At 37.6% G+C, this 15270-nt stretch overlaps 2 protein-coding genes across 8 annotated transcripts in view; one reads left to right on the forward strand and one right to left on the reverse strand.

The window, feature by feature from the left end:
• The window catches only part of LOC106051401 (uncharacterized), a 241024-nt gene that overhangs the window by 220556 nt on the left and 5198 nt on the right, over positions 1-15270 (forward strand). For all 7 annotated transcript variants that reach the window (XM_056023275.1, XM_056023276.1, XM_056023278.1 and 4 more), the window contains 3 exons: positions 7575-8207; positions 9575-9805; positions 14242-14362. In XM_056023275.1, the coding sequence (XP_055879250.1) occupies positions 8077-8207; positions 9575-9805; positions 14242-14362 (483 nt within the window). In that variant the 5' untranslated portion in view covers positions 7575-8076. The remainder of the gene's footprint in view (positions 1-7574; positions 8208-9574; positions 9806-14241; positions 14363-15270) is intronic.
• The window catches only part of LOC106060231 (uncharacterized), a 202443-nt gene that overhangs the window by 94497 nt on the left and 92676 nt on the right, over positions 1-15270 (reverse strand). The gene's annotated exons all lie outside the window — the stretch shown is intronic.

Below are 15270 nucleotides of genomic sequence, written 5' to 3' on the forward strand. Positions count from 1 at the left end.
TGATATCCTCGATACTCTCCTCTATTCTCTCTCTATCTCTCTCTCGGTCTCTGTCTGTCTCTCTGTCTGTCTGTCTGTCTGTCTGTCTCTCTCTCTCTCTGTCTCTGTCTCTCTCTCTCTCTCCGCCTCTGTTTCCTTTTATCCAAAGTATTGTTTTTAATTATTATTTTACATATTCATATATATATATATTTATATTCAAACAGTTAACCCTAAATCTTCCTTTTAACGTTTGTATTTCTCACCTAAGTCCTTAGAAGTAATAAGACCAAATCTGTCACAGTAACCAGGCCAATCTCTATCTAGAACTAGATTCCCATCATTAACTCAAGAAGTAATCAGACCAATTCTCCAAAAATAACCAGACGTATTACTCCTCGGTACCCAAACCCAATCCCTAAATGTAACCAGGTCTTTTCCCCATCATTAACCAGGCCAAATCTAAAGAAATATTAGGACAAAATTTCTAGCTGTAACAGAATTGACTAGCCCACATCTACAGTAGTAACTAGACTAAATCTCAAGTAGTAACTGTAACTAGACCGAAGTAACCAGACCAAATCTCCAGTACCGTATTTTCGTGTATATAACCCGCAAAACAAATGGCTGCTTCGCGGGGTATACAAAGATGCAGGTTTTACTAAATTCATTTTACCCATAAGTCTTTACGAACATCTCATTCTAAACCTCAAGAAAACAAATAGTACCGATATACCAATAAGTACCGATAAAAGTACTGTACGTACCGGTAGTTAACGGCAAGCCACGCTTTGTGCATGCGGGTTAAATAAGGATGCGGGGTGTACTATTTTGTTATTTTGTATTTTGTGCGGGGTTTACGCGTATGCTTGGTATATACACGAAAATACTGTACTAACAAAACCACCAAGAACCCATTATCTTTTGATGTATGTTACATCTTCAACTAAAAACAAAAAAAAACTCAATACACCAAACACAAAACAAGCATCTTCTTTGAAGCTAGCCCCCCTTTCTCCCACCCCCCTTTTCTCCCCCCACCCCCCCTTTCTCTTCCCCCCCCCCCCCCCATTTTTTTCTTGGCCGCCACCACCTCTCGCTACCTTTATGCACACCCCTTGAACAGCCACCACGCGACTCACAAGAAGGACCACTATTGTATCTCCAAGACCTACTCATCCACTGCCTATTGATCTCCCACCTCCTCTTCTCTCCAACCTTTCTTTGCTCGACGTCTTCAAGAACAATTGAGGAAAGGAAAAAAATAAAGACATTGATAAAAAAAAATGTGGCATTATAAGAGTGAGGACTGGGTTGAGGGGTTTGGTCTGGGAGTTAGGGGGGGGGGGTAGAAGCGCTCTCTTTTGTCGAGGGCTATGTTAGTATTTGCGGGAGTTTAATCATCTGTTTCAGGGCAGAACAATATCCATCCTTCTTGTACTGTAGGGCGTAATTTCCAGTTATTGATTGTGTACATGCTTCTGTTTGTACACTTTGTCATGTACGCTGGCTGGTTTGTGACAGGAATTGATGTGGTGTACAAACATATATGCATACTCCAGAGACAGGTCTATCAAACCTTTACATATCAATCATACCTTGGCAGATCAATCAGACATGTCTAAACAGATCGAACCTTTACAGACCTATTAAACCTTGACAGATCAATCAAACTTGCCAATACAGGTCAAACCTTTACAGACCTATCAAACCTTGGCAAATAAATCTAGTATGTCTAAACAGATGAAACTTTTACCCACAGATATATCAAACCTTGGTCATACCTTTGATCAAACCTTGGTCATACCTTTGATCAAACCTTGGTCATACCTTTGATCAAACCTTGACAAATCGATCGATATTTGACGGACTGATGAACATTATTTATACACCACATAGGAAAACCGACTGCCATTGTCTGTTCTAAGCATTAAAAATAAAAATAAACTTAATAGAATCCTAAATGCTGCTGGCAAAATCATTGGCAAAAAACAAACCCCATTTGGGCAGTTGTTTGAGACAAACATCTACAAAAAAGCTAACAAGATCCTCGAAATAAAGAATCACCCTTTGTGTCAGGATTTTGTGATTTTACCATCACAAAAGAGATACAAGACACCGATAGCAAAGACAAACAGACACAAACACTCTTTTGTTCCCCTGGCAATCAAATCATTAAATAAGAACAATCTGGTATAAACTTTGTCACATGTAAATTATGAGTGAGTCTGGTGTGAATGTACACTTTGGTTTCTTATAGTTATAATGTTTTTTGTTTGGTGTAATGCACAAATTGTAAGACAAATTTCCTTACGGATAATAAAGATTATTATTATTATTATTATATCTCCAAATTTATCAAAACTAAAACCATCACAGGTTGTCAGAAGAATGCAAAGATTGAAACACTAACCTTATTTTTTCATGATTTAGGACAAACACATTAAAAACTTTGTCACAATAGCATTAAATCTTGAAACAGTTGAGTAATTTTAGTCAATAACTCGGAACACTTTAATTAATTTAAAACAACCCTTTGATAAGGAAAGTTAAAGTAATTTAATTACATCTGTAAAATTTTAAGACTAAACTAGCCTTCAAAAACCCCAAATTTCCCGTAGATAGCAGTAGTCTATTTTCTTTTTGTATTTTTTGAAAATTTTAATTGTTATTAACCTTACGAGTTTCAGTGGATGCTATAGGACTTGACATCGTACAGTAGACTTATTTGTACTCTACACTTACTTGCAATAACTGTGTAATCCTATTTATCACTTTCTCCTAGTGTTTGTTAATCGAGGATGTCTGTTTGAAGATGAGCTCCCTATGGCGTGTTAAAAACTCGGTAGTATCTTGATACACTTGGCTAAACTTCAAACTAAGACAAACTACTAGACTTTATGTTGATGTGATTTGGTTGCCTTCCACTATATAGTCACACACACACACTCACACATTTTTTGTTATTAATATGCTTTTAATGTGTCAGGCGCTTTCGCGGTGTGTCCTATGCAGATAAGTCTAACGGAGGTAACAAATAACGAAACCAAATAACAAAGGTTAATGGCGAACAATATAAGATAGTCAAAGCTGATAGTGAATTTCGAACAAGACGTTTAATAATAACGAAGGGAACTGTCGAATGTCGTCAAGCTAAATCTCTACGTCCATAAAAACTGCCTCTCTCTAATTCCTAATCGTGCCATAACAAATGTCAATCATTTCTGGTAATCTCTCCCCCTTCGCCCTTTTCCAAAAACAACAACAACAAATTCGAACCTAGTATCTCCATGCAAAATTATAATGACAAGTTGAGAAATGGTTCATATTATATTTATAGTTTAGAAATAGGCAGGCAATACTAGGCCTATGTAGATGACCAGTTGAGAATTCTCGCCACAAGTTTTCCAAGTTTTTGGGCGTTTCCTAAGAAATAATTGTTGCGTCTTAGTTCAAACCTCCTACAGGCAGGCAGGGAATGGAAGAAATTAGAGTTCGAACACGTGACGATTGTGAATACAGTCTGAAGCGCTTACCAAACTGTCAGACAGCCACGCTAAACCTTATACTCAGATATGGAATGACAGAAAGAAATTTCAGAAAGGTGCCCTGCTGTCAAGTGCAAATATTCACACAAGTGTCAGTCAGAGCTTTAGATTACAAATGTCGCCATGCTGCGTTCTAGCCCACCCCAGAACATAACAGTCCAGAGCATAACAGCCCAGAACATAACAGCCCATAACTTAACAGCCAATAACTTAACAGCCCATAACTTAACAGCCCAGAGCATAACAGCCCAGAATATATATTCCCAGAATATAACAGTCCAGAACATTGTCCTGTCTTCGTGAATGACGCAGTAAGTGTGGAGACAAAGGTTCCACATAGGATTTGTTTTCTAAATTATTTCCTTTGCTGTAGCCACGGCGACATGCATAATACATGACACTGTTAAAACCACGACTTAGCGCCCACTGTACCCAGTTTATTGAAGCCGTCTACAGCGTATGTGTGTCTGTGCGCGCGTGCGTTCGTGTGTTGGTGCATCGATTTCCATGATTTAACAAAACAATAAATTTAAGATGATTTTGTTGTCTAATGATTTGGAATCGATTTGTCTCCCTATATGTGTATCGCGTACAGATCAATGGCTGCGTTTTGAGATAAAAGATAATACTTTTTACCTGCATTGGGTGGCCTAGGGTGGAACCATCGGGGGCCGAATCTAAGTTTATTTGAAAACACGAACTCTCTTTTTATTTTTTTTTTCTGTATTTAGTAGTAAACAAAAATTAGCTATTTGGGACCCTACCCTCTTTATTTTGATCTTGATTTGTCTCTAGAGCATGAATAACAAATAAAATATAAAATATCATTTAAAAAAAAAAACACATAGATTATGTAAGGGAAAAAACTCCGCACTTATAACTATAGCTTTCATAAGAGTTATTTCCATTATTCTTATCAAATTAAATATTTAATTACCAATAAATAAGTTACTACTTGATGGTTATTTTTTTTAAACTGATTCCTATTTTGTCGGGTACAATAAATAATTGTCTCAAGTTTCAAATTCATCCGAGAATTGGATGTAGAGGAAATAACGTGTACTTTTGACCAGAGTGTGTTGCTATAAGTTTTGTCAAGTCACCAAGCTACTGGTTTCCACACAATATTCCTGATAAATTCATTTATAACGAAACTTCCATCTTCACTAATATGAACATATTTATTTATTTTTTTTGCTGTCTCTAAATCTATTTCTTCACTTAGATTTTAGCACCTTCTAACTAAATCTACAAATTACTGGGTCCCTGCTTGACATGGCGTTGACCATACTAAATATATGTTAAGCATTAAAAACAAACACTTCGCACATTCTGAGTATTTAGTGGAACACTTTGCTTATTTTTTTTAAGACAGATTAGTTCACGTGTTGGCCTACTAGTTAATTTATTCAAGTAGTTCGTGGTACACAATTTCAAACAGTAGGATTCTGCGTAACACAGTTTGGGAAACACTTGTAATCAATAAATATGTGTTTATTTTTATTTTTATTGTGTACTGTTTTACAAAGTCAACAAGTGTATTGTCTTAAGTCTGTGTAATTGCTGTAAGCATGTGTTGATGTTTGAACGTGTATACTTCAGACTGATGACACTCCATCTTTCACAGAACTAAAACGTTATTTTACAAAGAGACAGTTAATTCTAGTATACCTTTAATGAGAACGACAAACCGTTTTCACAAAATGTAGTTATAATTGCAATAACTGGTTTGCGCTAACCGGCAGCTAGCCCCCAGTGCAACAAATGTCCCAATGAACGTAAAAATCTCCTGAACACCTGATTGTTCAACTATGTGATATACAAATTAGTGAGATCTTGTTCCTATACACTAGCAGTGCCACCATTGATTCTCTGTGTATTTTTGGCTGACGTTGTCCAATTAGGACGTCTGTGGATTTATAGAATACATTCTAATCTATAACAGGACAGACGCAATCACGGAAGTAACATTAGATATATTGTCCAGCGATCCTTCATAGTTTCTCACCAGCCATCGCGCGTGAGTAAATGTTTTATTTCATACCTTTTCATACCTCACCTTAAATTTAACTTGGGGCGCGGTGGCTGAGTGGTTAAGCGCTTTGCTCCTAAACATGTGATCCTGGGTTCAAATCTCGGTAAAAGCTGGGAATTTTTTTAATTTCGGGAATTTAAGTGCGCACCTGAGTCCAGCCAACTCTAATGAGTACCTGACTTTAGTTTGGGAAAGAAAAGGCGGTTGGTCGTAGTGCTGGTCACATGACAGCCTCCTCGTTAACCGTGGGATAAAGAAACAGATGACCTTAACATCGTCTGCCCTATAGATCGCAAGGTCTGAAAGGGGAACTTTACCTTTAATTTTGGGTCCTACAAAATGAAAGATTTTGGCTCACTTTATGAATGAATAACGTTCCGTTTGACAAAATATATAGGTCACTGTTGGGTCTTCATGCCTTCTTAAAAACACCACACACTTTGTTAATCTCCGAACTCGAAGACAACGCCTGTTGCTAGGCTACGTTTCCAAAGATCTTTCAATCAGCTCGTCATTGGAAGTGTTGTAGTGAAGGTTCACGAATACAAACGAACGCCTTTATTTAAGGTTGCTTGTCTGAGATGCTTTTATTTACGGCATAGATAGTATTTGTGTATAGCCGGAGTACAGAATAAAGGAACTGTTGTTGATGGGCATCTTTATAAAAGGTTTATGATAATGTTTGTGTACACTTATCTACCCTGCAGAATTGAATTGTGTAAGCTCTTCCGTTTGTCACACTAAATAATTGTTTACTACAGGAAGTATTAGACTTTCACTTTCTAATCTACTCATGGCTGCTAGTAATCGAAATATTTTTTTAATTTATAGCTCAATTCTCTTTTGTTTAGTTGGTAGCAGTAAAGTTGAATTTAACTTCCTTAACATTGTTTACTAGTGTATGGTGAAAATCTCTAATGGGAGAGCTCAGTTGATTGTGGTTTCCTGATGTGTTCACCTTTTGGGATGACTTCGTTACTGTTGAAAAGAAAGACGCTGTGTGTATGGGATAGAAATATGAAATGACAATGGACAAGTCTACATTCTATTTCCCCGACTACATTGAGTCAGTGAATGACGGACAGAGAGACAGCGGCAGTGGGATAATGAGAGGAAGGGAATAACAGAAACAGAATGTGGGAGAAACGGAAGAGACATATCTTTGTTTAAATATGTTCTATTTTTACATTTTACATTTGACTAAAGTAACGCAATTCGTAAAATCAATAAAATTAGAAACACTTCAAGATAGAAGACTAAAAACTAGAGTAAAAATAAAAAAATCAATAATCTAACACTGAACCAAATATATAAAAGAAGGGGAAAAAAAAAGAGGCAGACAGAGAGAAAGCGTTGGGAATACTACGTACAAGAATGGACGGGCCTGCCATTGAAAGAGTTTCTATCCAAGGGAAAAGAAAAGAAATGGAGGAATGGAGAATGACGGTCAACAGATCTTGTGTGGTGCCCCAACGGTCCAACAGACTAAGGATAGGTGAAGGTGAAGTTGAGTAAAATACTCTGAAAGGCACAAAGATTAAAATCATAATTCCCATTCCATATTCTAGGATGAATACGTCTAAGTGCTCTTTCTTCACTAATGCCATTTGAGCATGGTGCCTGAATCTGACAAGCAGTCATTTAATTAACATTGACGACAGAATTAAAACATGAATACGCGTAGGACGTAATTATTTTCATCTTTGAAACAAAACCTTTCATTTATACGTCAAGACTTGCATCACACAAAACTACATACCCAATCAGGCCCAATCTCCCCACAGACTTAGTTTCTAGCATTGTTGTTGTCTCAACAAAGCCTCTTGTCTTTCTCTTTAATAGAGATATTAGGACAGGTTGATTTACGTACAAGAGTCGTCGTCTTAAACAGTTAATTATCTTGACTGAAAACATCTCCAACTTTTTATAAATTATGTCGCTAACAAAGTTCTATTTTCAACAGAAATAACAAACCCATATTTTGTTGTTTTTTTTTTTTATTTTCATTGCAGATATTCTAAAGAATAGTTTGGATTATTTTTAGCAAGCTGTCAACGCCGACTAAAGAAACTCCCCTAATGAGCTAATGGATACAGAGATCTTGATGAGGAGGAAAAACACGAAAAAAAGAGCGATCATAATTTCTTTTAAAACAAAAGTTCGATAATGCGTGTTGAGTTTATCGACTCTAGACGCTGTATCTACAGGATATGTAGTTTTACATCTGGGCAAAATTCTGCTTTGAAGTGGTGTTGTTTTTAACGGTACACTATCACTTGATCTAGTACACTTCTACTAGGTGCCTAGCCAAGTAGCGCACTGCAACGGATTCAGTTTTGAAACAAACAGTTCATATGAACGTGCGTTTGTCTAAAGAAATTTCTGTGTTCTGTTGCTGTCAGGTAGCAGATGTTTCTCTTGTTTCAAACATGCGCTCCGCTGAGAACAAACAGCAGTAGCGCACTGAGTTCCTAGGACGCTGGGCGGTGAGGCTGATCGACCCCCTTCTGCTCCATGTTGACGAGCACGCCCCTGTCGATACTGAGTTTTATCATGGAGAGCGTGCAGCAGCTGGATCCGACCCTGCTGGCATTCTGGGAGGGGTTCCCCTGCCCCCCACCGTGGAAGAAGGAGCTCTTGTTCAGGTGAGTGAAAAATTTATGCAATTAAAATAGATCATAGTCAAATTAATCCGCAATACGGTGGGCAGGTTGGAGGCAGGCTTGGTAAGATTGTAATATGTTTTTCGATTGATGCTAGTATGTTAAGATCGAAACCTTTTTACTCGAATGTCAAAGTTGAAACAAATGTACTGGCCCGATCTTCGGGATACGAAGTAAGGTTGGCCGTGGCTTAGACCTGTCATGCTTCTTTCTCTGTGCTGTCACCGTTTTGTGTGTTTTACATGTTTCGGATGTCCCTTATAAATTGAAGATTATTATATCCTAGCCCAAACTTCCAGCAGGACTGCTGGGGATGACGGCTGGCAGGATTCGAACCCTGGGACCAACAAAACGACAATCCATAGCGCATATCACACGACCAGTGAGCCATTCAAGTCTTGTGGAAGAAAACTCAAGACTCATATCTAAGCTACGTCTTATCTCCGTGGTGGCCGAGTGATAAAATGCTTGATATCGTTTTTTAGGCTTCTCGAGTCTTAATTCCGAAGAAGGTTTTGAACGTTAGTATTTTTCTTACGCCCTTGAGCACCTAATGGGCACCTGGTTTTACTTGGGGAGAGAAAAGTTTGTTGTTCGTTTTGTTTCCCCCATGACACCCTAGTGAACCATCGTCCATAGAAACAGGTTTGAGCTTTACATGATCTTACCCATGGCTCTCAAGCTCCTACTTTTAGTTAGCTGCCAACACTCAGATGTCCCTTAAGTACTGTATGATGTGATTAGTACTGTATGGCGTGATTAGTACTGTATGGTGTTACTAGTGCTGTATGATGTGATTAGTAATGTGGGATGTGATTAGTACTGTATGATGTGATTAGGACTGTATGGTGTGATTAGTAATGTGGGATTTGATTAGTACTGTAGTATGTGATTAGTACTGTATGATGTTATTAGGACTGTATGGTGTGATTAGTAATGTGGGATTTGCTTAGTACTGTAGTATGTGATTAGTACTGTTGATGTGATTAGTACTGTATGATGTTATTTGTACTGTATGATGTGATTAGTAATATGGGATGTGATTAGTACTGTATGATGTGATTAGTACTGTATGATGTGATTAGTACTGTATGATGTGATTAGTAATATGGGATGTGATTAGTACTGTATGATGTTATTTGTACTGTATGATGTGATTAGTACTGTATGATGTGATTAGCACTGTATGATGTGATTAGTACTGTATGATGTGATTAGTACTGTATGATGTGATTAGTACTGTATGATGTGATTAGTACTGTATGATGTGATTAGTACTGTATGATGTGATATATTCAAGTAGAGTCTAAAACATAATCTAATTCGTGACATATTCCTTCATCTCACAGACTGAACTTCACTAGTTGCGTCAACGCCGAGGTGGGCGAGAGGGTGAAACTCTACATGGCCGACAAATGTAACATCCGGAGGCTGGGGGAGGACGACAAAGAGGCGGGAGGGACCGCGGGAGGGGTGATGGTGGAGGACGAGTGCGCCCTGACCTGCCAGGCCATCATTGGTGTGGTCAGCATCATCTTCCTGGTCCTTCTCCTCGTTGTCATAGTCCTTTGTGTCCGAAGGTAAGTCTTATTGTAACATCATGTTTTTTTTTCTTCAATAATTGAAACAATGAATAACAACTTCCAGTGGCGTCGCTAGGAGGGGTTACAAAGGATGTGGGCCTCACAGGTGACACTCATCAGAGGAGTAATACCAACGTGGACAAAAAAAAAAAGCTTTTCATACAATTTTTCAATTAGCAATATTCCTCATCTCGTGTTTAGATAATGAAGATAACTTTTATAAGGCAAAGTTATTTTTAATGGATGATTTGGGGATGACACCATTATCTAACAAACTCGTGTGATACTAACCCTAGTGACGCCACTGACTACTGCCATGTTACGTAGCGATATTGATTACTGTTCAAGAGAAAGTGTATATATATATTTATTTAACCAGTCTGCATCTTTATTATTCTGTGTCCCAGGACAGAAGTAAACATTTTGTTGTTCTAAATTTTAAATATTCATATGTTTTTTATTATTTGAACATGTCTTTTAAAGTCTACAAGTACACATAAAAATGTATGTTAGAGGCAGCTAATACTAACGCGACATAGGTGACCAAGCAGTGGCGTAGCTTGGTTGGGAGGGTGGGTCCAGATTCGAAAGTCCTTCTCTTTTTTTTTACAAACACCAATGCCATGTAATCTTGCTATTCCTGTGAAGTAGTGAACACTAGAAGGCAGTGATCTAGGGTGATGTTATAGAAGCATGACTTGATATGAATTAAGTTTTGTCACTTGTGCATATACCTCGCCAATAAGCAACGGTATCATCAATTAAAAGAGTCTTAATGATTAATATTTTTGTTAATTTGACTTATATACTGTGCCAATTGGAATTTAAAAGTATATACTTATTTAGTACATTACCTCATGTCATGATGTGGAATATCAAAATGCAAAGGCCCCTAAGAAGGTCAAGCACCCTGGGCCCCCAAATCCATAGCTACGCCCCTGTGACCAGGCATTCTTTTTTAGGCTACGTTTCTGCTTCGAAAGACACTAGTCTTATTGATGCCCAACTTTTCTGTTGACAAAACTCGATTTGGGCCTAGAGTCCTTTCATTTCTTCTCTCCGTCCTTCATAGCCCTCCACGGCTCGTATTATGATGACATTTGATGATGCTGCCATGTTTCATCCATCACGAGTCACGTACTCGTCAAATGTCTCTGCACCCCTTGGCACAGTTTTCTTTGCTTCTTCCCTACACCCATAATCCTCCCCCCCCTCCTGAGGTCCTCGCGTGGCCACCCCTCATCCACATGCCTCAAATCTCGCCTGACATCATTCTCTCCATTCGTCCACGGTCAGTCCCAGGTCGTGAACAAGACAGAGGAAATCTAGTTAGAGGTCAAATCAGATGACACTTTCATCAGACAGGTTGACACTTGGAGTTTGGCCCCGCGAGCTTCTAAATTTTTACTTCAAACTTCCGAGACTTTGCCTCTTCGATTGCTCCTCTCTGTGCGCGTCTCCTCTTTTCCAATAGGATTGAGTAGATTAGAAATAGTCTCGGAGTGAGTACTGAATGAATTAAACATAGAGAAAGTGAAGATAAGGTGCTTCATTTCAGACTTGGAAGGAAATAATCTTTTTTTTTCTCAACACTCCCACCGTCTTTGTTAAGTTGTCAACGGATTGTCCAGAGTCGTTACACATTGACAGATTGGGTTTAAGTCTCTTGAATAACTCACTGTTACAGTATAATACAAAACATGAATGACTACAGTAAAATTATTTAATAATACGCGAAATATTTAAATGCAAATGTTAGTCATGAACAGTTAGAGCCTCGGTAACTACTTTCAGCATTGCTCACTATAGTTATAGTCACGTATCTATCAGATTTTGGATTTCAATATGGCCACCTGGCATGTTGTATACGCTTTGGACTGTCATCAGGATGGACCCAAGTTCGAACCCTTGCCCCCCGTTTTCCCGCTGCCGACCTGCAGGACGATTTGAGCTAGGACGTTATACTCTTCATTTTGGAGGAAGCTTGAAACTTATCGAACAAAACAAATCTAGCCCTGCTGAAACTTATCGAACAAAACAAATCTAGATTTTAAAAACAAACTCAAAATCTGCCCCCGAAGTGGTCCACCCAGGTAGGTAAAAAGGCAGGTATCAATATTTTCAGAAAAGACAACAAAATTAAATTCTATCAAAGTTAAATGACAGAGAAGAATGTAGAAAGAAGGTTGACAGATCTTGCGTGGTTCCCCAGTGGTACAGCAGACCAAAGGATAGGTGAAAGTGAATGTGAAGTTAGATGTGAACCTGGCCTAACTGATGTCTTATAATGAATATCTAATTGATCTAATTGTTTTGTAAAGGGTCAATCTCTTATTCAAATCCTAAAAAAAAAAAGAAAAAAAAATTCCTTAACAAAGCAAAACAAACAAAAAAATTCTTTAGTTAATGTATTATAGATTTATAATTCGCACTGCAGTTCACGCGATAATATGAAAACCTACTTATTAATTGTTGTTTTAAATTATTTCCAACCTATATGCATACTAAATAATTTTTTTTCTATAAAAAAAAAGTAAACATAATTTTTGGGTAAATGTAGTAAATAGTAAGACACAACTTACATAAAGTAGCAATACAAATATAAAAAAAAATAACTTTTTAACAAAAAGTCTAAAACCATTTGCATGAATGAGTTAAAAATATGGTACCCGGTAAATTATGATCTCCCCTACTAAACGATTATCGGTGTTGTACTATTAACAGTGAACAGTTGTAAAAGTGGTGTATTTTCATTAAAAAAAACTGCTTGCAAAAGTGATTTTAAAAACAAATTGATTTTTCGATTTTAGAAAAGAAAAAAAGTAGATTTTGCATCAGAACTAAAAAATGGGCTAAAATATTATGATGTTGGATTTTCACTATCTTCTTAGTTTACGAGATCTAAACGGGACGGACAGACGGACATACATTTCACACAAAACTAATAGCGTCTTTTCCCCTTTTGGGTGCGCTAATAAAATCAATCTATCCATACTGAACATCGTGTTTCTGAGAAGCGATTTTTTATTCTATGGTTTTTATCTGACATGTAAACAATGTTGGCATTGCCTCACAGGTCGACTTCAAATGTGTAAAATCCTCTCGTCATTTGAATGTACGTGTTTCTATGTGTTCCTCTCATGTGCATTACAACGAGATTTTTGCGAGGCTTCTCACATCCGTTTTACATATAAAAAAAAACCAAACATTTAAAATTCATAGTAAGCGATTTATTAAGAGCGTATTCTGCCGAGAGTTTCCCCAAGTGCTTTCCTCTTTTTACATCTTTTACACCACTGACCCCCCCCCCCCCAACCAATCACGCACACAAACACTTTAAAAAAAGGGAAGGGGGAGGAGAAAAGAGAATGTCTGAAGGGAAAAGAGCTCTCGCTAACTGCTCAGCAGCGATGCAGAAAATGAGTTCCCACAAATAGTTGCTCTCCTCAATCAGGAGAGTCCCGCGAGACGTTTCCCTTGGTGAAGGTGTAGTCGTGTCGTTTCATTTCAGAAATGCAACGAGACTACGAGCTCAACTTTCTAGTACTTGGTTTTAAATGTCACCAGAATTTCATAGTCAAACGGCACATGGAAAGTGAGAGTACTGACATGGCTTTGTCCTGGCATAGGGAATAAGAAATGAACTAGTGCGCTAATGTGGAATACTTTTGAAAAACATGTTCATAAAAGTTTAATGTAGCCAATTGACCAGTTGCGTTGTTGATATTTTTTTAGAAAAAGGAGGGGGTGGGGCATTATATGAATATTAAGCAATCCTCCCCAATCCTTATGTATCAAAAAATTGCAAAATAATAATAATAAGACGAGAGTGCTCTTGTTTTCGACGTTCGTTTTCTAGATCTAGATCTAAACATTAAATTATGTTACATCGGTTAGGATTGAGAAAAAGACTGCTTCTTTTAACTACTTTACAAAACAACTCCTTGCTTCAGCGTCTAGATCTAAAGTGTAGTAGATTTTTACATTCGCTTAACCGGGAGTTTTTCTTGGAGAAGTGGGGATAGGGGGGTTAAAAAATGTTACATTTTTTTTTTTACAATTCTTCAATTGAAATCGTACTTTCAATGAAAATGGAACTTGGCTGGACACGATCTCAAATTTCGAAAACGGCTCTAACGATTTTCCATTAGCTCTATAAGTTAATAAAGGAGGAATTGTCTAATGAACATGATCTATAATGAAGCTTCGATTGTTGTTTGATTAAATTAGTTTCTGTGATTTGCTTAACAATGAGCTGCCGGGTACGAGTTTCTGTGTGGCTTACAACACATTTCTATAGCACTTATCTCTGGTTAACTGTTTCCTGTAACTAATACTTAATTAATGCTAATCGATAACATTTACTCATGTTTTGATCAATGTTCATTATCTTCTTGTGTTACAAAATGTTTACTTTGTGATTTCACCAACAGGCACCGAGCTAAACCGGCCAGCCCAAGCCACCAGTCGTCACTAACTGCCCACCCTGATAATGCCAAATATTATACTAGCTGTCACTACGCTTGCGCACCGGTCGTAGGAAGACAACTCCAGGTATGATTAAAGTTTTATGAGTTATCTCTCTTAGATTAATATTATTTAAAAGATGTTTTTAAAGAAAAAGCCTCACTGAATTAGTTATTTTCTAAAAGTACATTGGCGTTACTGGGGGGGGGGGGGGGGGGGGGTTTGGTGACAACACCCAAGAGAAAAATTTATTGAAGTTTAATATCTAAATCTAGATCGTGTATGTCTATATTATTACTTTTTTTTTTTGTAACTAATGAACTAAATATGCTAACAAAGGCGTTTTTTTAAGGACAAAATTAGGTTGCATTTGCATTGTAGGTGCGGTCCACACACCCCCTAGTGACGGCACTGGTCAAGCCCATTACAAACGTACATGTTCTAGAATAATCTAGAACGTCAAATGTCTGTCACTCTCAGGATTCGAACCTCGGTCCCCGGTTCGGAAGCCAAGCGCTTTACCGCTCAGCCACCGCGCCTCTCAGCTCTAATGGGTACCTAATGGTGAAAAGTAAAGGCGGTTGGTCATTGTGCTGGCCACATGACACCCTTGTTAACCATTGGTCACAGAAACAGATGACCTTTACATCATCTGATCTATAGACCACAAGGTCTGAAAGGGGAACTTTACTTTTTTAAAATGAAAATACTGTATTTATTGTTGACAAAGTCAGGAAAATTCTTTGCATATCCCCCCCCCCCTTTTTCCAAAAAAAACATTTCACACATAAATTTCCAAGGGGAGTTCTTTAGACCAGTTGGACCTCACTAGTAAAAAGTTGAGAAGTGCTTGTATAACATAAGACTATTTCAATTAAGTCTAAATGATTTAAAGTCTAGTAATGAAACCATGTTCAGTTGATGTTAAATCTGTTTCTAATTTGTATAATCTTACATTGTAATACATGTAACAGCAAGCAATGAAATGTTAAAAT

The sequence above is a fragment of the Biomphalaria glabrata genome, chromosome 3, assembly GCF_947242115.1.
Source record: "Biomphalaria glabrata chromosome 3, xgBioGlab47.1, whole genome shotgun sequence".
Lineage (NCBI taxonomy): Eukaryota > Metazoa > Mollusca > Gastropoda > Planorbidae > Biomphalaria > Biomphalaria glabrata.